Source organism: Hyperolius riggenbachi, chromosome 7, assembly GCF_040937935.1.
Source record: "Hyperolius riggenbachi isolate aHypRig1 chromosome 7, aHypRig1.pri, whole genome shotgun sequence".
NCBI classification, from domain to species: domain Eukaryota; kingdom Metazoa; phylum Chordata; class Amphibia; order Anura; family Hyperoliidae; genus Hyperolius; species Hyperolius riggenbachi.
The window spans coordinates 73,850,574-73,873,492 of record NC_090652.1 but is presented as its reverse complement, the minus strand read 5'-3'; the positions used below and the strand labels follow the sequence as shown (position 1 = coordinate 73,873,492).

The following is a 22,919-nucleotide window of genomic DNA, read 5'->3' as shown; positions in this document are numbered from 1 at the left end:
TGAGAAGGGAAGGATATAAAAAAAAAATGTATACATACCTGGGGCTTCCTCCAGGCTGATCGCTCCATCGCTGTCCTCCTGCACCACCTGGATCCTCCACAATTCGTCCTGTAAAGCCCTGTAGTTGGGGCCTGTCGGAGCATACGCAGTCCAGCTCCTTGCTCCCCCCCCCCCCCCCCCCCATTGTGCAGGTGCAGAATGATCCCACTGATGGGAGCACGATGGGGGTGCGTGGCCACGCACGGGCAGTACGCCCCAGACCAAAAGACTTTACGGGCAAATTATGGAGGATCCAGGTGGTGCAGGAGGACGGCAAGGTAGTGATTACCCTAGAGGGGGCTGGAGGAAGCCCCAGGTATGTATCATTTTTTGATACCCCTCCCCTCCGTCTCATGTTCTCTTTAAAGAATATCCTCAGCGTAAATTACACATTCAATTGATCATCTTCTACTATAAAGTAAGACCCGTCAGGTCTTTTTTTTTTTTGAATGCCTCCTGGATCCCCAGGTCTACAGGTGTCTGCCATGTAGTCCCACCCCCTTGGAAAAAAATAAGGTTGAGACCCTTTTCTGTAAGGGGGTGGGGCTGGGTGGTGGTAACCGGCGGACCAGGGGCTCTGGGTGGGATTCGGAAGAAAAAGACCCAGCAGGTTCTTATAATGTTTATATTAGAGGACTAATTCAAGGAAGAGACTGTCACGCTAAGTCCATATAAACTTTATTAAAGCACAGTGAAGCTGTTACAACGGAGAAAAAGGGTTGCCTGTGTTGACAGCTGGTTTATATGTTTTCACGCCTCCTCAGGACACCAAGACACACCCCTTCATGTCCTAGCTTACCTTATATACCTGGCAGGTACAAACTCCCATCCGCAGGTAATATCACACATTAACCCTGTATGAAAGGGGTGTTCAATACAGTAACAATTTGAATGAAAACACATAGAAATCTATATACAAAAAGCTAAAATTTTGTTTCTATCACTAAAACCCACACTGCCTAGGACTGCTGTCCAACTTCATGGTTAGAAGGTGTTTCTAGCACCATATTTTTTTTGCTGGAGGCGGCAAAGCATTCATGTTGTGGCTTTGAGGGGGTGGAGCCAAGCACAAACAAGAGGTGGGCCTGCCAGAGGAAGTGGACTGACTCAAAAAATAGTCCGGACAAGGGAGTGCAGCCAGGGGGCCACATCCAGGACACGGGCCGCCAGTTGAATCTATCCTTGAGTGCCTGGGTGGTCTTACCCATGTAGAATCTCCCTGAAGGGCACCAAATGCAATGCACCACGTACCTGGAACTATAATTAATGAACTTTCTGATACACCACGTGTCAATTGAATATGTAATTTACACTGAAGGTGCTCTTTAAAGTGTACCAGACACGAATATTACTCAAAGTTTTATACATACCTGGGGCTTCCTCCAGCCCCACTGTTCTCAGCATTCTCCAGCTCCGGTCCCATAACTTTGGCCAGTCGCGGCCAGTCTGAGCATGCGCAGTGCGCTCTCTCCGTTGGAGTATAGTACTGCGCATGCTCAGACTGGCCAAAGTTACGGGCTGGAGAAGGCTGAGGACGGTGGCGTGGGAGAGATCGGTGCAAATGGGGCTGGAGGAAGCCCCAGGGATGTATAAAATGTTAACTATTATTCGTCTCTGGTTTACTTTGAAGGTAGTCTGAAGCCTAAATTAAAACAAAAACAGGTACTTGCTTAAAGGGGCACTACAGTGAAAAACTGTAAAATGTAAAATATGTGCAAACATATACAAATAAGAAGTACATTTTTTCCAGAGTAAAATGAGCCATAAATTACGTTTCTCCTATGTTGCTGTCACTTACAGTAGGTAGTAGTGACAGGTTTTGGACTAGTCCATCTCTTCATAGGGGGTTCTCAGCAAGGTTTTTATTCTTTATAAAGACATTCCCTAAAAAGGATTTAAACAATGATGCTGGCCAGCTTCCCTGCTCGCTACAGTTTTTTGGCAGTTGGGCAGAGCAACTGCCATTCACTAAGTGCTTTTGAAAATAAATATATCCCTGAGAATCCCCTATAAAGAGATGGACTAGTCCAAAACCTGTCACTTCTGTCAGATTTCTACTACCTACTGTAAGTGACAGCATTATAGGAGAAAAGTAATTTATGGCTCATTTTACCCTGGAAAAAATGTACTTCTTATTTGTATATATTTGCACATATTTTACATTTTACAGTTTTTAGCTGTAGTGCCCCTTTAAGGATCATGAGCCTTCCCGTTCTCGCGGTCTCTGCGTTCCCCCGCAGGCTCTCCCATTAGTTTGTGACCCATGGGTTGCAGACTGCTTTCTTCAGGGTTGGGCTGGCTTCTGAAGTCTTCGGAAACACTCTGGCTTCCAAAGACAGGCTGCTGCGCATGTGCAAGCGCAGAGCCACCGGTCTCTGGGAGCCCGTGTTTCTGAAGTCTCCCGCAGCAGGAGATTCAAACGGAGGAGCCTGCGGGGGAAGGTGAGACCAGGAAGGCTCTGTAGGACCCAGAGCCTTCCCTCTCCTTAGGTAAGTATCTTTTTGTTTTAAATTAGGCTTCAGATTTACTTTAATGTAATCTAAAACTGGCCATACGATATTCAGTTATCGCTCTATTTTCTTTTATTCATATGAAGGACTAAAATCAATCCATCTGCAGTGTTGGTTTTTAGTTGGTGGTAAAATAATTGATTGCAGAGTGGATTATTACAATCAAGTTACCCAAAAGTCGGGGCGTTGTGTAAAATGCACGTCAAACTAAATGCAATGATGCAAAATGTTTTAAACCCTATATTTAATTGAAAGTGATACAAAGGCCATTTGTCAGATGTTTAAAGTGGGAAATGTTTTTTTTTTTAATGAAAAATGTGTGCTGATTTTAGTTTCAAATATAGTAGATTCCCTTTGTAGTAAGCTCCAAGGGACTGGGAAAAGTAGTTTTCCATATCAGAAGATTACGACAGTGGGTTGCAAAAGTATTCGGCCCCCTTGAAGTTTTCCACATTTTGTCACATTACTGCCACAAACATGCATCAATTTTATTGGAATTCCACGTAACAGACCAATGCAAAGTGGTGTACATGTGAGAAGTGGAACGAAAATCATACATTATTCCAAACATTTTTTTACAAATAAATAACTGCAAAGTGGTGTGTGCATAATTATTCGGCCCTCTTTGATCTAAGTGCAGTCAGTTGCCCATAGACATTACCTGATGAGTGCTAATGACTAGAGTACATCTGTGTGTAATCTAATGTCAGTACAAATACAGCTGCTCTGTGAGGGCCTCAGAGGTTGTCTAAGAGAATCTTGGGAGCAACAACACCATAAAGTCCAAAGAACACACCAGACAGGTCAGGGATCAAGTTATTGAGAAATTTAAAGCCGGCTTAGGCTACAAAAAGATTTCCAAAGCCTTGAACATCGAACAGAGCATTGTTCAAGCGATCATTCAGAAATGGAAGGAGTATGGCACAACTGTAAACCTACCAAGACAAGGCCATCCACCTAAAATCACAGGCCGAACAAGGAGAGCGCTGATCAGAAATGCAGTCAAGAGGCACATGGTGACTCTGGACGAGCTGCAGAGATCTACAGCTCAGGTGGGAGACTCTGTCCATAGGACAACTATTAGTCATGCACTGTACAAAGTTGGCCTTTATGGAAGAGTGGCAAGAAGAAAGGCATTGTTAACAGAAAGCATAAGAAGTCTGCCACAAGCCATGTGGGGGACACAGCAACCATGTGGAAGAAGGTGCTCTGGTCAGATGAGATCAAAATGGAACTTTTTGGCCAAAATGCAAAACGCTATGTGTGGCGGAAAACTAACACTGCACATTACTCTGAACACACCATCCCCACTGTCAAATATGGTAGCGGCAGCATCATGCTCGGGGGGGGTGCATCTCTTCAGCAGGGACAGGGAAGTTGGTCAGAATTGATGGGAAGATGGATGGAGCCAAATACAGGGCAAACTTGGAAGAAAACCTCTTGGAGACTGCAAAAGACTTAAGTCTGGGGTGGAGGTTCACCTTCCAGCAGGACAATGACCCTAAACATAAAGCCAGGGCAACAATGGAATTGTTTAAAACAAAACATATCTTTGTGTTAGAATGGCCCAGTCAAAGTCCAGATCTAAATCCAATCGAGAATCTGTGGCAAGATCTGAAAACTGCTGTTCACAAACGCTGTCCATCTAATCTGACTGAGCTGGAGCTGTTTGCAAAGAAGAATGGGCAAGGATTTCAGTCTCTAGATGTGCAAAGCTGGTAGAGACTTACCCTAAAAGACTGGCAGCTGTAATTGCAGCAAAAGGTGGTTCTACAAAGTATTGACTCAGGGGGCTGAATAATTACGCACACCCCACTGTGCAGTTATTTATTTGTAAAAAATGTTTGGAATGATGTATGATTTTCGATCCACTTCTCACATGTACACCACTTTGCATTGGTCTTTCATATGGAATTCCAATAAAATTGATGCATGTTTGTGGCAGTAATGTGACAAAATTTGGAAAACTTCAAAGGGGCCGAATACTTTTGCAACCCACTGTATATTAGAAATGGTCATACTCAAGCACATAAAGCATACTATAGTACTGTATCTTAATTCAGCCAATAATTGGGAGTCGTGTTTTCTTTTTAATGCTTCAGACAGCAAGCATGGACAAACTAGATCAAAATGCACAGTGCTCAATAGCAGGGATTTGCATGCAACAGCTTGCACAGGAAGCATATGTCTCACCAGTAAATACAGATACAGCACTGATAGTGTGCTCCTCTGTCCACATGTCTGTGCAGCATGAGGATACTGTAGCATTGCAGCCATGCACAAGCAAGTCACAGATGACAGGCCATTCCCTCAGTAATTAGGGAGCATCTTACACAGGAAGCACAAGTCTCACCAGCTGGTGCTTTTGAGGTAATTCACACAGGCCCAGAGTAGCATGCATGTAGCAAGTAGGCTACAAGTGGCTGCCAGCCCGCCCAATGACCATGGGTCTCTGACTGACGTATGACGCATGCACCCACCCACTTTCCACTATAGCCGAATACAACAGGGGCCAAAAAACCAGGTTTACTATAACAGAATTTCTAATATCAGTTCTATATACTTATTATTGTGCTTGCCTGGAACCTGGACATTTAGTTTACTATATCCAAATGTTTACTATAGCAGAGTTTACAGTAGAATCTCATAGTGTACTCTGATATAGTAATCCTCTGGATATCGTAAACTCAGTCCTCAGATTCCAGCAAATGCATCTGTGTAGACAAAACACGACACAGAACATTTATACCAAGCTTTTCTCCTGGTGGTCTTAAAGTGAACCGGAGATGGAGATAAACAATTGGATCTTTCCTTCTACTCCTAAAATGACTCTCTTAGATATTGCAAGGTTTTATTTTATGTATAAACATTTACAAAGCAGATTTCATGTTTCATGGTCTCTGCTCAATTGCGGTGTGTCAAGAGTCCCAGAGTGAAAATAGGTAAACTATTGACCTTTTTATCTTTTCCTCTCACAGGAAAAAGCCCAGGTATCTGCTTAGGAAAGTGTTTTATAGCTGTAATTTGTTATCAATGAGCTGACTTAGTCCTGACTGGAGAAAAACAGTCAGTTCCTCAGCTAATTATAAACTCTCTCAGGCAGGGAAACAAAAAAAGGAGCACAGCATAAGTGTTTTATATGCTTGCCACTGTATATGCACGTGCCTATCTCACTATGTCACATTTCATCTCTGGTAAACCTTAAAGCACCAGAGCTAGAGCCACTAGGGTGCACGCAGTAGGCAGTAGCAATGTTAGGGAGTCTTGCCCAAGGCCTCCTCACTGAATAGGTGTTGGCTTACTAAACAGGAGGATGAAGAGTATAAATCTACAATGTGTGGCCAATTCTGATCTAGTAAACTTCTGATACAGTAAACTACTTTCCTGGCCCCTTGAAGTTTACTGTAAAATGATTCTACTGTAAAATGAGAGTATACTGCAGTTTATTGGACATGAAGTCGGTTTCAAATGTTACAAACATGGGATTATACATCCTGAAGGGGCAGAGCAATATTATTGCTTGTATAGACATATAAACAACTTTAAACAATCTAATCAAAACAGAACAGCGGTCACACAGTACTTTACTATCAACTAAAGAAAACACAGACTTACCGTTCTGCTACTCGGACAGAACCACATTGCAGGACATAGAAAATCACAGCCTAATGTTCAAGGGCACATTGGCATAAGGCCCGGTTCACATTAGTGGTTTGTTTTTTTCCGGATCAGAACCGGAACGTATACTGTACAAACGGAACGGATGTGAAAATATCTAATGTTAACCTATGGATTCATTCACATGCGTCCGGATACGTTCCAGTCCCCGGACCTAAAAATTGCTGCAGACCCTAATTTTCCAGACTGTTCTGCTTAGCAGAGCGGAACTGGACAAAAAATACTACAGCATTGGGGCAATGGAAAACGGACCATTCCACAGGGGATAAGGTCATGGGCCGACGCAAACCTGAGCGACAGGCGGGTGCAGCAGCCAGGCGGGTGGGTGAGGGAGGGTTTATACATCCCTAATCTTCTGTAGAAGCCGGCGGTAGAGGCTTCTGTCGTCTTCCGCGTCATGTGACGTGCTGTGTAGGCACAGCGGAAGAAGAAGCCTCTACCGCCGGCTGCTACGGAAGATTATGTATTGCTGAGTGAAAACTGATCAGATTAATCATTGATCAGATCTGTTTTCAATATGTGAACTGGGCCACGGACAGAGCCATCCGGATGCGGAGACCGGATCCGCTCACCCGGATCCTTTTGACTAGAAAACGCAATGTGATCCGGGCCTTAGGAAAATAAAGCATGGAGTTACTGTATACTGATAAGTAGGTCAGTACAGAAGAGCCAAGGCTGCCAGGTCCTGGTAAACACCTCCATTGTATAGCTAATAATTGCTAATAACATTTCTGATGTAAGTATATCTGTGAGGATAATGACCATGAGGTCCGGAGAGAAGGAAGTTTGAAGAGATTGTCTAGCAATGTGCAGCCTTGGCAATGTGTTGAGCTAACCCTTTTGGGGGTATTTCCACCTCCAGGGTTTATCTCCCAAAAGGAGTAGTGAGTGATCTGGGGAAATGGATTTCCCGTGGCAGTATGCAAGGGCCACTCCAGTGGAAAAAAGTAAGGAGTAAGAGGGAACCTAAACTGAGGATATTGATCTTTCCTTTTTAAATAATCCCAGTTGCCTGACTCTCCTGCTGATCCTGTGTCGAATACTTTTAGCCACAGCCCCGGAACAAGCATGCAGATCAGGTGCTCTGACTGAAGTCGGACTGGATTAGCTGTATGCTTGTTTCAGGTGTGTGATTCAGCCATTGCTGCAACCAGCGAGATCAAGAGGACTGCCAAGCAACTGGTATTGGAAGGAAACATCCATATCCCTCTGTTAAGGTGCACTTTAAAATCTGACAGAACGGATAGGTTCTGGTCTAGTCCATCTCCTTATGGGGGTTTCTCAGGGTTTTCTTTTTTTTTCAAAGGCAGTTACTGAACGGCAGTTTAAGATCTATGCCGGCCTCCCTGCTCGCACACTGTTTTGTCAGACTTCCCTACTGCCATTCAGAAAATTCCTTTGAAAACAAAGTAAACCATGAGAATACCCCATGAGGAGATGACTAGTCCAAAACATGTTAGATTTTACTGCTTACTTTTTTCACTGGAGTGGTCCTCCTGGATTTGGGGTCTAAAAGTGGTGCAAATTTTTCACAAGCTTTAAGACCCTAAAAATGGGGAAACAAACATACCACAGAGAGATCTGCTGCAGTTCCTACATGTGACTCACTCAGGCTTGGGATTACCGTTCTGAGCAGCAGATTTTCTTTAGAGCCTGACTTGGAGTTACCGCTAAGGAGGTTAATAGGTGAGGTGCTCTGTGCCCAATAACCGTAGGGCAAAACCACCATGTGTGAACAAATGTGGCAACCCGACCACAACCCCTGAAGCATACATTTGAAGAGATGGCATGGAGCCTGTCTGGGATGAGGTAGGTACAGTGGAGAACCTTCTAATTAGCCTTCATGTGTGAGAAATAGTTACTGCCCGTTGCTAGTGTAAGAGAACACTTGGACCAATGTTCAGGAGAGAGTGTAAGGCCCAGGGCCTCCTCCCACGCCACCATAGGTTGGAGTTTTGACAGCTCAAGTGGATGGGAGTGTGCTGATTTTAAATCTGATGCTAGCCAGTGGTTTCAAAAAAGTTGAGAGAGGGCAACAGAAAACTACTGTAATGCTAAAGAAAAAAAAATAATCTGGGGGAACTACTAATACAGTAAATTAGCAACACGTAAGTAAAAAGAATTGATTGTGTTATAAAGCATCACAGATGTGAAATGAGGAATATGGAGGCTTACATGTTTATTTCCTTTTTAAATAATGCAGATCAAATGTTTCTGGCTGAAGTTCGACTTAATCTAGTCTGACTTAAATTGCAAGCCGTATGCTTGTTTCAGCTGTGTGATCCAGATACTACTGCAGCTGAAGAGATCAGCAAGACTCCCGGGCAGCTGAAATGGCTTATAAGGAAATAAATATAGCAACCTCCATATCCCTCTCACTTCAGATTCCCTTTAACCCTGACTGGATTAGGTGCATGTTTGTTTCAGGTGTGTGATTCAGACACTACTGCTGCCCCAGAAATCAGTAGGACTGTCAGGCAACTGATATTGTTCAAAAGGAAATAAATATGGCAGCCTCTATCCCTCTCACTTCAGGTGTTCTTAACCACTTCATGACCAGAGGTTGATACCCCCCTAGTGACCAGGCGATTTTTTACAATTCGGCAGTTTATTGCTGGGTCATACAACTTAGCACCCATATAAATGTTTACCTCTTCACAAATAGAGCTTTCTTTAGGTGCTATTTGATTTCTGCTGTGATTTTGTAAATTGTATTATTTTAAGTTAAAAAAAAGGAAATGTTATAAAAAATACATACAGATTAGTTAATTGTTTTCCCCTTTAATTGGCCATAGACTAAGATACATGCACTACACAATACATCCATATGCCCATGGTAGGGATTAGACTGTGAGCTTCTCCGAGGGAAAGTTAGGTGACTAGACTATATACTCTGTGCAGTGCAGCTGCATAAGATGTCAGCGCTATATACATATATACTTAGTAAATACTGAAAAACAGCCTGCCAGCTTCGGTTGCTGGCTGGCAGGCTGATCGCTGGAGTCTCCTGCATGCAGTGAAGGGGGAGAGTGCTTGTGCGAGTGCAAGCTTCCTTCAAATCTCGCTCCTCGTGAGATGACACCATATGGCGTCGCTGAGAGAGCTCCTGTCCCGCCGCCATCTTGTCTTAGGTGGATGGGAAGTGGTTAACGACCACGGTCAGCCGATCGGCGGACCTAGGTGTTAAGTGGTTTTACATGGAAACGGCCTTTCCATGTCAGTTAACGGAGGGTGTCTCCGTGAACTGCCTCCGATCACGGCTCGCAGGCGAAATGTAAACACGCGGGGAAGAAATCCCCGCTGTTTACATCAATACGGTGCTGAGCGAGAGGGAGGGAAGGAGAGGAAGGTAGGAAAATTGCTGCGGTGGGGGGCTTTGAGGAGCCCCCCCGCTCGGCCACACAGAGCGGCGGCGATCAGACCCCCCCAGCAGGACATCCCCCTAGTGGGGAAAAAAGGGGGGGGGGGGGGGGAAGTCTGATCGCCCTGCCTTTTACTCGATCTGTGCTGCGGGCTGGAGAACCCACGCAGCACAGATCATCCAAAAATCCCCTGGTCCTTAAGTGGTTAAGGTTCTTACACGTGGACAGTGTTGCCTGCAGGGATCAGCACTCATTCCAACAGTTTGGGGCCCAGTGCTGTACAGATGCAGCTGGTGTGCTTTTTTTTATGTGTTTCCTAGGTGCGCAATTTGCTATATGTTTGTTCAGTTTCAATGAAAACTAAGAGACTTTTTGTGGAAATGGGGTTGTTGCATGATAATACTGAACTTCTGGTTTTATAATAAAGGGCTTGAGGGATGATAATAAAAGTCCCAAATGTGACAAGCTAGCTGGAAAGCTTACAGAACAGGAAGGGAAGTGAATCTGGGCTCACCTCAGACATGCAGTAGTGCTGGGGAAGTTCCTCTTACCGTAGCTGTGATACATGACTTCATGTTCAGCGTGACCACAGCTTCTACCCACTCTCCATGGATATCAGTAGTCACGGGGGTGAGGTATAAATATCCTCACAGGAGTGACGTATGAATATCCTCCCAAGGGCAATGTATGAATATGCTCACAGATGACTATAATATCAGAATTTGATTCCTTTGCCAAGTACAAAGGGGGTTCATACATGGAATTTTTGCTGACCCAGACAAGCTCAATAACAGTTAACAGACAGTGGTAAGCATAACTAAACTGAACATGGATGCATACACCTACAGAGAGGGAAAGAAGAATTTGATCTGTTGACTTTGCTTGTTTGCCATCTGACCAAGAAATGACCAGTCTATAATTGTATTGGTGGCTCAAGAAGAAGTACATGACTGTCCTGGAGTGGCCTAGCCAATCTCCAAAACTTAATCCAAAGGAAAAATCTGTGGAGGGAGCTGAAGGTTCGAGTTGCCATACATCACCGTGGGAATCTAACTGACTTGTAGAGGATCTGCAAAGACGAGTGGGCCAAAATCCCTCCTGAAATGTGTGCAAACCAGGTGGTCAAATACAAGAAATGGCCAACAAGGGTTTTGCCACCAAGTAATGTCATCTTTTAATAAAGGATCAAATACGTATTTCACTCATTACAGTGTATATCAAGCTCTAACTGTGGTACATAACGGTTTTGAGGGTTATTTTCTTGTTCTCGCTCACAGCTACAATAAGCCTACCATTACAATTTTAGGCTGGTCATTTCTTGACCAGAGGGACACTTCTGTCCCTCACTGTATACACGGGTGGGTGGGCTACTGGGGTTTGGTGATGTGGAGGCCTGAGGTGAGAAGCTGGATTGCTTGGGGGAAGAAAGAGTTCCTGTGTTTGATGGTTCTGGTGGAGATTGATCCCTAGCAGTGGCTCGATGGAAGAAGGTTGAGGTAACTGTTGCCAGGGTGGGAGGGGTCTGGATGAGAAGAGGGGGTAGGGGTGATGATCCTCTGAGGTTTGTACTGTACCTTTCGCTCACAGAAGCACCAGGGTGTACCATACGATGATGGAGTAGTATAGGATTGACTTAATGTTGGCAATGTAGTAAAATAGAGCAGTGTTCCCAACCCTGTCCTCCAGGCCCACCAACCGTGCATGTTTTGTGGAAATCCACAGAGGTAGTTAATCAGCTCTGCTGAGATACTAATTACTGCATCTGTGAATGTTTGATGTTTCCTGCAAAACAAGTACTGTTGGTGGGCCTTGAGGATAGGGCTGGGAAACTGCTGTATAGGGCAGTCACGGTACACATGGCTCCTGCACTTGATGACATTTAAATATCCTCAAAGGGATGACGTATAAATATGTTCATATGGGCTACATGTTAATATTCTCATGAGTGACTAGAATATACTTATCCTCACCGGAATAATGTATAAATGACCTTACTGGAGTAACACATAATTATCTCCGCAGGGTAATATACAGGCCCGGATTTCCCTAACAGAAGCCTATAGACACAAATGCTCTGGCTCTCCTTGAACCCACACACCCCTGCCGAACCACACTGCAAGTGTGCTGGCTGGCCCAGCTGTTACATCATGCGCAGTAGCCCAGACTGATCCCGACCGAGCCTATTACCGGGGCTGATCGCGGATGAACGACATCCCGTGGGAAGACGGTGAGGGACTCACGTACTTATGGTGCTGGAGGAAGCTTCGTGTGAGTATAAAATCTTTAGGGTCCCTCAGCTCTGGTACACTTTAAGTAGCTAGAATGTTAGCTAGAGGTGCCCCCAGGCTGACGGGAGATCTCTTCAGTGGAATGCCAAGATAGAGTGAGTAACCGCTCATTTAGGCTCTGCTTGGGATTTTGCATAGAGAAGGAGGGAAGCACCAGGGGAGGGAAGTAAGCCACATTTCCCTCATCAGGCGCCTGTAGGCATGAGCCTACATTGCCTTATGGAAAATCTGGCCCTGGTAATATATAAATATACTTACAGGGGTGACATGAATATTTTCACAGTGTGACAAATATCGTCACAGGGTTGACATGAAATATTCTCACGGGATATACATACGGATCTCAATAAATACATCATCAACAAGTTAATTTTATTTCAGTAATTCAATTCAGAAAGTTAATATACAGTAGAATGTCATTATGCAATAGAATCATGTTATAGTAAACTCCAATATAGTAATCCTCTGGCTATACCAAACTCAGGCCTTTGGGTCCCAGCAAATGCATCTGTAAATACAATGAATGACCAATTCTGATATAGTAAACTTCTGACATGATAAACTACTTTTCCTGGCCCCTTGGAGTTTACTAAAAAGGGATTCTACTGTAGTAAACTCCAAGGGACCAGGGAAAGTGGTTTTACTATATCGGAAGTTTACTATGTAAGAAATTGTCCTAGAAATGTCCCAGCATGCCCTGGTACATTCTCTGCTGCAAATGACCAGCTCTGTCCTCCCATTGGAGGTACAGTACAAGCACTTGCACATTTGGTGGACCACTAGGTTAAGTATACCTTAGGGCTGCATAGCGAGGCTGGACAAATTGCTGGTACAGTATCCAAGGATTGCAGCTATCACTAAATAGAGGCACCCACTCGCTTCCTGTGAGTGGCTCCGACATCTCCGCAGGCAGGACTTGCAGCACGCGTCCTGCAAAACTTTCTGCCAACACTTCAGCCAATCATGAAGCCTCTCTTCAAAAGGCAGCCAATCATGATAAGCCACTCGCATCTGTAATGCTCTAATACCTCTGTGGGTGGGACTTAGCACTCTCCTCTCCACTCTCCTTAGTTTCGCAGTAAGTTAGCCCACTCTGATCTGCATTACAAGTGAGAGTAGCCTGTACTGCATTACAGTACACTTATTAGGCAACCCACATAGTGTGAACCCTTATATACCCACCTGCAGAAGAAAACCTGTGTTAAGGAACTGAAGGTGTGCTGTATTTAGAGGTGTAACTGCTTGGAGGGGTACCTGCACGCAGAGATCTGCCAGCCTGGTCAGAGGACCTGTTCTGCCGCTGGAAGTAGGTAATATATAAAGTTCTGCTGCTGTTCTGCATTATGTACAGGACAGGGCCGCCCTACCTACCCCTTTCCCCCATGGGCTATTGTTACGCCCCTGGTGGTCACCAGTGTTGCCAACTCATCCCTTTAATTACTGACACACATGAATTATACAGGTTTCATGGCTAGGTAGACGCAGTTAAGGCACTGATTATGTGTAAGTAGCCCCAGAACCTGTATAACTTAGATGTGTCAGTAATTAAAGGGATGAGTTGGCAACACTGGTGGTCACACTTGGCATGCGTGTGGGGAGTAGTGATGGCCACACTGTTTTGTGGTCGGGTCATGTCATATGACTACCGGTAGACAGGTCCCCAAGAAGTGGGGTCATAAAAGAGGAAGACACTGTTTACGCTGCAATGCACATTAGTACCTTTTTGCCCATTTTACCGATTCAGAGAGGAATGAAAAAAGAGGACGGTAAATGGATCTTATATTATTAATAGCAATCGGAACGCAATGCAAAGTCCCAGCCCATGCGATTTCTCTGGCTAGCGGATGCATCTCCCATAGAAACTTATGGTGGAAACACATTTGCTTCAAATGTGAACCGGAAACAAGATTCAATGGGAGCGGACACTGAACAGTCTGCTCCGCTCTGAATGGCCGTTCTGTCTGCGGCTTGATGTGAAAAGAGAGGGGGCGGGAGGGGGTGTGAAGTTGGGGGATTTGTAGCTACACCCCTGATTGTATACCAGGCAACTGCAGCCAAGCTACCTTCCCAAATCTCTAATAAACATCTGTATCCATGTGACCATCAGGAGCAGCAGTGTTGTGTTATTTTTGAGTCCATTTTGAATATCCTCCCCTAACTGAAATATTTCTATTAATTTCTATTTAATGGGCAATTTTGATTATTTACACTGTTTACACTTTACTACTGACAGCAATCATTAGTTGTGATTAGACAAAGCTCTTTATCAAGAGACACAGAAGAACAAGAGAAAAATAAGAAATACTTACCTAATGCTAGGTACACACCATACAATTTTTCTGTTAGATTTCCTGTTACCTGCCAGATAGATTTTTCTCCAACATGTTGGAAAAAAATCTATCTGGCAGGTAACTATAACAGAAAATTGGATGGTGTGTACATATTATAAGGAGAGGGAAGGCTCTGGGTCCCACAGAGCCTTCCCATTCCTTTCATGTTCCCCTCGTTCCAGCGCTGGTTCCCTTTTAAACCTTCCTCTGCAGCAGGCTTCGGTACCCTGAGTGCTCCCGAAGACGGGCGGCTTCGCACTGCGCAGGTGCGAGACAGCGTGCTTGCACATGCGCAGTACGGAGTGGCCCATCTATGGGAGCACTCGGGCTCCCAAACACTTCTAAAGCCTCCCGCAACGATAGAGAGCAATCTCCGACTCATCAGTCGAAGACTGCTAACGGGGGAGCCGGCGCTGGAACAAGGGGACCAGGAGAGAAACTGGAAGGCCTTCCCAAAGCCTTCTCTCTCTCCTTAGGTAAGTATCTTTTTTTTTTTTTCTTAGCTTCAGGAACCTGAGGTGAGAGACATATGGAGGCTGCCATATTTAATTTTAAACTATGCCGGTTGCCTGGCAGCCCTGCTGAACTGCAGTATTTGGCTGCAGTAGAGTCTGAATTACATACACCTGACACAAACATGCAGCTAATGTCAGAACTCTAAAACACCTGATCTGCTTCATGCTTGTTCAGGGTCTATGGCTAAAGGTATTAGAGAGAGCGGAACAGCAGAACTGCCGGGCAACTGCATTAACGTCCTCATTTTGTTTTTTTAAATATGCGCTGTGGCGCCACTTAACTGTTTGCCTCTCGCAGCTTAAAGCAGACCCAAACCAAATATTTTTTTTTTTATTCAAAATATGTAGTTGCACCACTCTGACACATACAAAGATAAATAAACACTCTTTCAAGCCTATGAGCATTTCAGTGCATGCTATTCACCCTTCTCTTTGCATAACTAGGGTTATACAGGTGGCATCCATTAGCAATTCCTCCATTGCCGGACACCACCTACTCCATCAATTTGCCGGATGCTGTCCCGGCAATATGAAAGGAAGGGAGGCGTTCCTCCAATAAATGTAAAATATTTTATATTTGTCATCATGCAACTGAAAAAAGGCTGCTATTTATTATTATAATTTAGAAAATAGATTTTATTTCTGATATTTTGTATTTTTAATTTGGGTCCACTCTAATGCAGAGTGGTGCAGGGAGCGCTTGACATTTGCCTGATCCAGAAGCAAGGTCGGCTCTCCTCTTCCACCACCGAGTGGCACTGTAACACTGACATTAGGCATTAGGGAGGCAGCCTGAGTATAGCCGGCTGCAGCAGTGCTGCCCGAGTTATCGAAAATGAGATAACTTTGGAAGAGCAAGCAAAAAATTTAAAGAAAATAAATATGGCACCCTCCATATATCTCTCACTGCAGGTTCCCTTTAATCACAAGTCATCTGAACACCACTGATAGTGGAAAACTGGGACTTTTGCCATATAACTTTATTACTATTTAACAAACAACATCTAGTTCAGAATTCAATGAGATTGGTGTCCCTCAGCGCCAGGATGTCCTCGCCCAACCATCGATGTAAAATCTCAAAGTTTGCTCTCCACTCTGGTTCCTCAGGGGTGGAGTCTCCTGGCTTTTTGGGTAGCGGTTCAGCGTGGCCTTGTGTGAGTCCCAGATACTGCCCATGCAGTTCCCCGAGCAGAGCCTTTGTGTATCCAAGATTGGCACTGAGCAAGGCCTTCACCCATAACTCCAGGTCCCTCCGGCTCTCGGCAGCCATTTTATATACACGAGACACCGAGCAAATGGAGAAGGCGTATTCCATTTTGGAGTTCCTCAGAGTGACCGTGCTCCCTTCTAGCACTATCAGACCGAGGGGCTGCGGATCTCCCTGCCTCTCCCAGTACAAGAGTAAGTTTCCACAAAGCAGGAACCAGCGCCGGTGATAAGAAGCATGTCGGCTCCCTTTCTTCAGCAGATAGCCTTCCTTCTGTGCCGGGGAACAAGCCAGCCGAGAACTGGTATCCAGCTTCATTGAGGCCCTACAAGAGAAAACACGAGAAACCATGATATGACAGGTGTATAGATCTCTCGTACATGCTCCTTACAATGTATAGGGTAAGAGAATGGCTATCCTAGGACTTCTCATACTCCTTCCTTACACTGCAACAAGTGATGACTGACCTATAACCCCTTATTCACATGTCTTATAATGTACAGGATAAGGTGATGGCTGACCTATAACCCCTTATTCACATGTCTTATAATGTACAGGATAAGGTGATGGCTGACCTAGGACCTCTCATGCACTTTCTTCAGTGTAGAGGGGAAGGTGACCTCTTATACATACTCCTCCTTCCGATTGGAAACAGGCATTTCCTATAGAAGGACAGAAATCGGATTACCACAACTTGGTAATTGTAGCCCAATGACAGAACTCGAAAGCACTGAAGCAATCAGAGAATGCAGAATTATTCCACCAAAAAATCAAGACTCAGGTACTACCAAATATTCCTGAGTCTTGTGATTCGCCAAAAATTTCCATGGTATTCAGATTACCGCGGTAAAATTCAACATTCTCTGATTGGTCCAATACTTTTAAATGTAAGTATTTGGCCAATCAGAGAAAGCAAAAAAAGACAAAATTTGGCATTAGAAATCGGCATTTCTGACCATCCCTACTTACAAGGTAGGGGGTAACGTGATTCCTCACCTATGAATTCTCATACATGCTACAGATATATGTAGAATTGAAAAACCCCCACAGAATCCAGGCTCATCGCCTCAAGTCAGGACGTTTACATAAGTTATAAGGGAGATGCCAAAGGGGGTGCAGCCAACAACAGCAACATCAGTTAACCCTTTGCACACGCCCATACAAATGCTTTCATGAAAATCAATCACGCAGGAACCAATGCTATTCCTACAGCTAAGTTGAAAGCCGTGGTCTTCCTTACAAAAGATTACATTCTTTTGTGTAGTGACATATGTCGCCATAGAAGCTCCCCCTAATTCCCAATGTGTCCCAACTCTGGCCCTGTAACATGCATAGTGCATCAAACTAATCCCACAAGGGAGCTAACAAACATCCAGCCTCTTCCAGGTCGGCCGAGTTGAGCATTAATGCGCTGGCCCGGCTGTGTGCGTCCTGCATTGCGCGGCCAGGAGCGCTCTGCACATGACATCACGGCTACATCATGCGCAGAGCACTCCCGGCCACGGTCACGCGCAGCCAGGCCAGAGCCTGCACACTAGTGCCCAACCCAGTTGACCCGGAAGAGGCTGCCAGGGGGCATGTAGCTGGTAAAAGAGAGGGGCGGAGGAGAACGGGGGAAGCAGTGGGCATCAGGACAGCTCCCAGTTCATGCCTGCTCCCGCCCCCCAAAGCCCCCCCCCCCCCTCATTTCTCCTACTCTTTTCAGCTCTGGTATCCTTTAACCTCAGCCTCCATCCTAACATAATCCATGCCTAGAACAGTTCTCCAGAATATAATCCCTCTACTAACCTCCAAACTAGAAGAGCTAATTACTGTCTCTCTATCCTCTAACACTATGGCCCGGTTCACATTGCGCCCCCCCCCCCCCCCCCCAAAAAAAATGGTCCAGTACCGGAACTAATCCAGTTTGGCCTGTTCCGCCGAATGGACTGCAAATTTGGGGAGTGAGCGATTTCTCCGGATCGCATTGAGCGGAGTGGAGGGTTTTCAATCCGTCCAGTGTGAACCAGGCCTACGTTATACACTGAAAAACACTTGCTCCTTAGTGCATCGTGAAAAAGCTTTCGTTTTTTCATCCTACGGTGTGAAAGAGGCCATAGAGAGACATGGACATTACCTTGCACATCAGTTGTACTTCCAGTGCCTTTCAGTTATAACTGAAAATAACTGATGTAATGTAATAATAGCCTACCCCTTTCAATATTTGTGCCTAACCCGCTAAAGCTGAGTGGCTAACTCTGTTACTTCCGCCGTGTTATTTCTACATGTCTGCAGCCAAAAAGTGGCACCCAAATTAACGTTTTTAGATGTAGAATAGCTGCGCCAAACTGAATTGAGCCTTAATGGCTTAGCCCTGTTCACACTAAAAATAGCAAAACCTGATCACAATTCCCTTCCTCTCTCTGTGCCCTGCCCTCTCTCTGTCTCCTGCACTCTCCCTCTCTCTGTCCCCTGGGCTCACCCTCTGTCTCCTGCACTCTCCCTCTCTCTCTATCCTGAGTCCTCTCTCTCTCTCTCTGTCCCCTGTGCTCTCCCTCTCTCTGTCCCTTGCACTCTCCCTATCTATGTGCCCTGCCCTCTCCCTCTGTGTTCTCCCTCTTTCTGTCCCCTGTGCTCTCCATCTCTCTGTCTCCTGCGCTCTCCCTCTCTCTTTCCCCTGTGCTCTCCCTCTCTCTCTGTCCCTGTGCTCTCCCCTCTCTATCCCCAGTGCTCTTCCTCTCTCTGTCCCCTGCGCTCTCCTTCTCTCTGTCCCCTGCGCTCTCCCTCTCTCTGTCCCCTGTGCTCTCCCCCTCTCTCTGTCCCCTGCGCTCTCCCTCTCTCTGTCCCCTGCATTCTCCCTCTCTCTGTCCCCTGCGCTCTCCCTCTCTCTGTCCCCTGCGCTCTCCCTCTCTCTGTCCCCTGTGCTCTCCCTGTCTCTCTGTCCCCTGTGCTCTCCCTCTCTCTGTCCCACTGCCCTCTCCCTCTCTCTTTCCCCTGTGCTCTCCCTCTCTCTGCCGCCTGCGCTCTCCCTCTCTCTGTCCTCTGCGCTCTCCCTCTCTCTCTGTCCCCATGCGCTCTCTCTCTCTCTGTCCCTGCGCTCTCCCTCTCTCTGTCCCCTGCGCACTCTCTCTGTCCCCTGCGCTCTCCCTCTCTCTCTGTCCCCATGCGCTCTCCCTCTCTCTGTCCCCTGCCCTCTCCTTCTTTCTGTCCCCTGCACTCTCTCTCTGTCCCCTGTGCTCTCCCTCTCTCTGTCCCCTGTGCTCTCCCTCTCTCTGTCCCCTGTGCTCTCCCTCTCTTTGTCCCCTGTGCTCTCCCTCTCTTTGTCCCCTGTGCTCTCCCTCTCTCTGTCCCCTGTGCTCTCCCTCTCTCTGTCCCCTGTGCTCTCCCTCTCTCTGTCCCCTGCACTCTCCCTTGCTCTGTCCCTTGTGCTCTCCCTCTCTCTGTCCCTTGTGCTCTCCCTCTCTGTGTCCCCTGTGCTCTCCCTCTCTCTGTCCCCTGTGCTCTCCCTCTCTCTTTGTCCCCTGTGCTCTCCCTCTCTCTTTGTCCCCTGTGCTCTCCCTCTCTCTGTCCCCCGTGCTCTCCCTCTCTCTGTCCCCTGTGCTCTCCCTCTCTCTTTGTCCCCTGTGCTCTCCCTCTCTCTGCCCCTTGTGCTCTCCCTCTCTGTGCACCCTGCCCTCTCTCTGTCCCCTGTTCTCTCCCTCTCTGTCCCCTGTACTCTCCCTCTCACTGTCCCCTGTGCTCTCCCTCTCTCTGTCCCCTGTGCTCTCCCCCTCTCTGTCCCCTATGCTCTCCCTCTCTCTGTCCCCGGCGCTCTCCCTCTCTCTGTCCCCGGCGCTCTCCCTCTCTCTGTCCCCTGCGCTCCCCCTCTCTCTGTCCCCTGCGCTCCCCCTCTCTCTGTCCCCTGCGCTCTCCCTCTCTCTGTCCCCTGCGCTCTCCCTCTCTCTGTCCCCTGCGCTCTCCCTCTCTCTGTCCCCTGCGCTCTCCCTCTCTCTGTCCCCTGCGCTCTCCCTCTCTCTGTCCTCTGTACTCTCTCTTTGTCCCCTGTGCTCTCCCTCTCTCTGTCCCCTGCGCTCTCCCTCTCTCTGTTCCCTGCGCTCTCCCTCTGTCTGTCCCCTGCGCTCTCCCCCTGTCTGTCCCCTGCGCTCTGCCTCTCTCTGTCCCCTGTGCTCTTCCTCTCTCTGTCCCCTGTACTCTCTTTTTGTCCCCTGTGCTCCAAATCCAAATAAGCTTTATTGTCAGGACTGAATACATTATACATTGCCAAAACAAAACATTGACATGGGGGGGAGATTGTGGGAATAAGGGAAGGATATAGGTATACAGTCCATAGGAGTGTGGAGGATGTAATGGACGGTATGGAGAGATGAGATATATAGTCCATAGGGGAGGGGGGTATATATATATATATACAGTCCATATGGAATGGGAGGTATGGGGTTATACAGTCCATGTGGTATCATGTTCCTCTCAGTTGGTGGCAGGCAGTGATATATTGGGCTGCTATTTGCTCTCCCTCTCTCTGTCCCCTGTGCTCTCCCTCTCTCTGTCCCCTGTGTTCCCTCTCTGTCCCCTGTGCTCTCCCTCTCTCTGTCCCCTGTGTTCTCTCTCTGTCCCCTGTGCTCTCCCTCTCTCTCTGTCCCCTGTGCCCTCCCTCTCTCTGTCCCCTGCCCTCTCTCTGTCCACGTCCTCCCTCTCTCTCTCTGTCCCCTGCCCTCTCTCTGTCCACGTCCTCTCTCTCTCTCTGTCCCCTGTCCTCTCTCTGTCCACATCCTCTCTCTCTCTTCTCTGTCCCCTGTCCTCTCCCTCTCTCTCAGTCCCCTGCCCTCTCCCTGTCCTCTCCTCTCTCAGTCCCCTGCCCTATCTCCCTGTACCGTCCCTCTCCCTGTCCCCTCTCTCTCTCTCTCTCTCTGTACCCTGTGCTCTCCCTCTCTGTCCCCTCCCTCTCTCTCAGTCCCCTGCCCTATCTCCCTGTACCGTCCCTCTCTTTGTCCCCTGTTGTCCCTCTCTGTCCTCTCTCAGTAATCTTGTGCTTTCTTTGGGTCCTTTGAGCTCCCTCAGCCCCCAGTTCTTTCTCTCTCATGATTACCTGTAATCTCTCTGTTTCGGTGTGGCACTTCCTGCACAGGGTGGGGGAGGGTCTTACCTGGTCAGCACACCTGAGGCTGCAGTGCACTCTGGGAGGTGAGTGGAAGTATGAGGTGTCTGTAGTGTGCACTGTGCACAGTAGAGTTCAGGCTTTGTGTACAGTGTGATATAATCAAGTGAAAGGAGAAGCGGGACAGTTATCTCAGTTAGATCTTCCTCTTCCTCTGTGACTAACAGCAAGGCAGTTCTGCTCTACACAACTTCTTTCAGCACACATATTCTGTATCTAATAAATGGATACAGAAAATCAACATGGGTGCTCCTGCATACAAAGATATAAACCTCTGCAAATATGAAGTAGTAGACAGGACTTTGCACACCCTTCACCTACCTCACCCACAATAGCTTCCCCTCCACCCTTCCATGTACTGCTGTTAGAGGTCAGTGTACATTATGGTGTAGCAGCATTAACAAGGATGCAGAGGATGCGACCGCACCGGGGACCCTGGTTCACAGGGGCCCTTCCTCATCCATCTTATTAGCTTTTCATTGACACTATGCTGGTCATGAACACCTCTATATGTGCATTGCATAGTGGTAATCCTTAAACGACAACTGAAGTCAGAAGACTATGGAGGCTGCCATATTTATTTCCTGTTAAACAATACCAGTTGCCTGGCAGCCCTGCTGATCTATTTGGCTGCAGTAGTGTCTGAATAACACCAGAAACAAGCATGCAGCTAATCTTGTTAGATCTGATAATAATGTCTGAAACATCTGATCTGCTGCATGCTTGTTCAGGGCCTATGGCTAGAAGTATTAGAGGCAGATGATCAGCAGGGCTGCCAGGCAACTGGTATTGCTTAAAAGGAAATAAACATGGCAGCTTCCATTTCCCTCTCACTTCAGTTGTCCTTTAACAAACCGTTTCCTTACTTTAAATACACCTCTCCGGCAATGCAGCTGTCCTTGGTAGGTTTTGGGGCTCCATATCAAAAGAGTGCTTGTGGATCCATATAAATCTCACACTGGAACCCCAAGCTCTTTAGTTACGCCACTGCACAGCACAACCAGGAGGGATATTATAGTCGATAATATTTAACAGAAGCACAAACCCCCTTCTCCCCAGGTGGTGCTAGCAGTAGCACCAGGAATGTTGTTGCTTTATGACCTGCCATACCTTACCAGGAGCACATGGCCCCTCTTCTAACCACTTTCTCCCCAGGCACTGCTTGCAGTAACTGCAGGACTGCTGCTGTCCTATGGCCTGCCATATCCCCTAACAGCACCACAACCCCTCTCCTCTTTACACTGTGCTAGCAGTAAATGCAGGACTGCTGCTGCCCTATGGCCTGCTGTATCCCCTAAAGCCTGGTACACGCCATGCAATTTCCCATCAGATAGATGGGTCGAATAGATAATTTCCAACAGGTCGGATCTGATTTCCGTCGTTTTTCCGATCAATTTCCATAGACGTGATCAGAAAATCAATCAGAAAAACGATCTGTCGGAAATTATTGACCCATCTATCTGATGGTAAATTGCATGGTGTGTACCAGGCATAAATGCATTACAGGCACGCATGGCCCTGCCCCTCTTTAAGGAGAGTAGGAGTGCTGTGCCCATCTAACTAAACAAAAGTGGTTCCCAAAACTTTACCAAACCAGGACACAGAATGATGATTGGTTAAATGTCATCTGTTGGTGACGCACAGCATTACACACTGCTCTTGGGACCTCCCATCATAACAGTTTGAAGTTGTGCATTTATTTGCTGGTTGTAACAGAACTGACAGAGCTTGTGCAAGCCTGGCATGGGTCACACACAGGAAGGGATGGCTCATACACAGGAGAGACAAGAGGCATTGTTCACACTCAGAAGTGGAGGAGAAACATTGGTAAAACACAGGAGAGACAAAGGCATGGT

The 22,919-nt window shown here is 46.7% G+C and overlaps 1 protein-coding gene across 7 annotated transcripts in view; it reads right to left on the bottom strand.

Annotated features, from left to right (window-relative positions):
* Positions 1–12,228: 12,228 nt before the first annotated feature.
* The window catches only part of LOC137524347 (sesquipedalian-1-like), a 15,507-nt gene continuing 4,816 nt past the window's right edge, over positions 12,229–22,919 (bottom strand). For 3 of the 7 annotated variants that reach the window (XM_068244104.1, XM_068244108.1, XM_068244107.1), the window contains exon 2: positions 12,229–16,254. In XM_068244104.1, the coding sequence (XP_068100205.1) occupies positions 15,732–16,247 (516 nt within the window). In that variant the 5' untranslated portion in view covers positions 16,248–16,254 and the 3' untranslated portion in view covers positions 12,229–15,731. Of the gene's footprint in view, positions 16,255–16,396; positions 16,476–16,504; positions 16,592–21,051; positions 21,211–22,919 lie in introns of those variants that run through there. The other 4 variants (XM_068244103.1, XM_068244109.1, XM_068244106.1 and 1 more) reach the window with 4 other exon arrangements.